Here is an 870-nt window from a genome sequence, read left to right on the forward strand (position 1 = left end):
CAATTTTTATTTATAAGCATTTAAAGTTCAAATTTATACGAAATATGTCAAAATTGCGAAAATTTGCAAGTAATTTAGTGGTTGAAAAATCGTAAAAATGTTTTCTTTTATAACTAAGTTTTTAAAATTTGGTACAAGGTTCTCCATAAGTTTTTCTTTAAAAATAATATATCCTAGACTGACAAATCATCTCCGTTCAGAATCGTTTTTCGTATACAATGATATAATATCATTGGATTCAAATTTAATTCCATCCATTACAGTAACCCACTTGTAACCTACTGTACAGCAGAGCGACATCCACGACTTACCCGCCTTTTTTTTTTTTTTTAAAACATTAATACTTTTTGAAATGTTCATGAAAAAAGAATCAATTGGTAGAGATTAAAACAAATTTCGCTTGTTGGTACAACTTTCGTTGAATTAAAGTTAAAATTAATAATTGGTTTATTTGTCTAGAATGATATGAGTAAGGAGACAAAAGTACAGCCTTTTGTGTCAAATATAAAATTCACCAAAGGAAAAAAAAAATTGTCAAAAATCAAAAAAAACAGTGAGGACATTTTGTCGAGGAAAGCTGTTGTCATGAAGAAAACTAAAATAAATAAAGACTTCTTACAGTCCAAAGCATATCACAAAAACAATTCTTGTTTGATTTGTGGAAAAGGTCATACAGAACTATCATGCAAAAACAAAAAGTGCCCCAGAGTCTTTCATCTAAGTTGCATTAACAAAACTAGAATTGTGAAATGTGAGTTAACTACCCTCAAAAAATATAATATACTGAATTTAAATGATACCTGTTTTGTTATATTTTAGCTGGATTTATTTGCCCTTCTCATTTCTGTTCTTTGTGCAACAAACGTAAGG

The 870-nt window shown here is 28.4% G+C and overlaps 1 protein-coding gene across 1 annotated transcript in view; it reads left to right on the forward strand.

Annotated features, from left to right (window-relative positions):
* Window positions 1-349: 349 nt before the first annotated feature.
* The window catches only part of LOC100575702 (histone-lysine N-methyltransferase NSD3), a 780-nt gene continuing 259 nt past the window's right edge, over window positions 350-870 (forward strand). Inside the window, exons 1-2 of the mRNA XM_029492271.1 lie at window positions 350-751; window positions 820-870. Coding sequence (XP_029348131.1) covers window positions 466-751; window positions 820-870 — 337 coding nt within the window. The 5' untranslated portion in view covers window positions 350-465. The remainder of the gene's footprint in view (window positions 752-819) is intronic.

Source organism: Acyrthosiphon pisum, unplaced genomic scaffold, assembly GCF_005508785.2.
Source record: "Acyrthosiphon pisum isolate AL4f unplaced genomic scaffold, pea_aphid_22Mar2018_4r6ur Scaffold_21125;HRSCAF=23097, whole genome shotgun sequence".
In the NCBI taxonomy this organism is placed as follows: Eukaryota; Metazoa; Arthropoda; class Insecta; order Hemiptera; family Aphididae; genus Acyrthosiphon; species Acyrthosiphon pisum.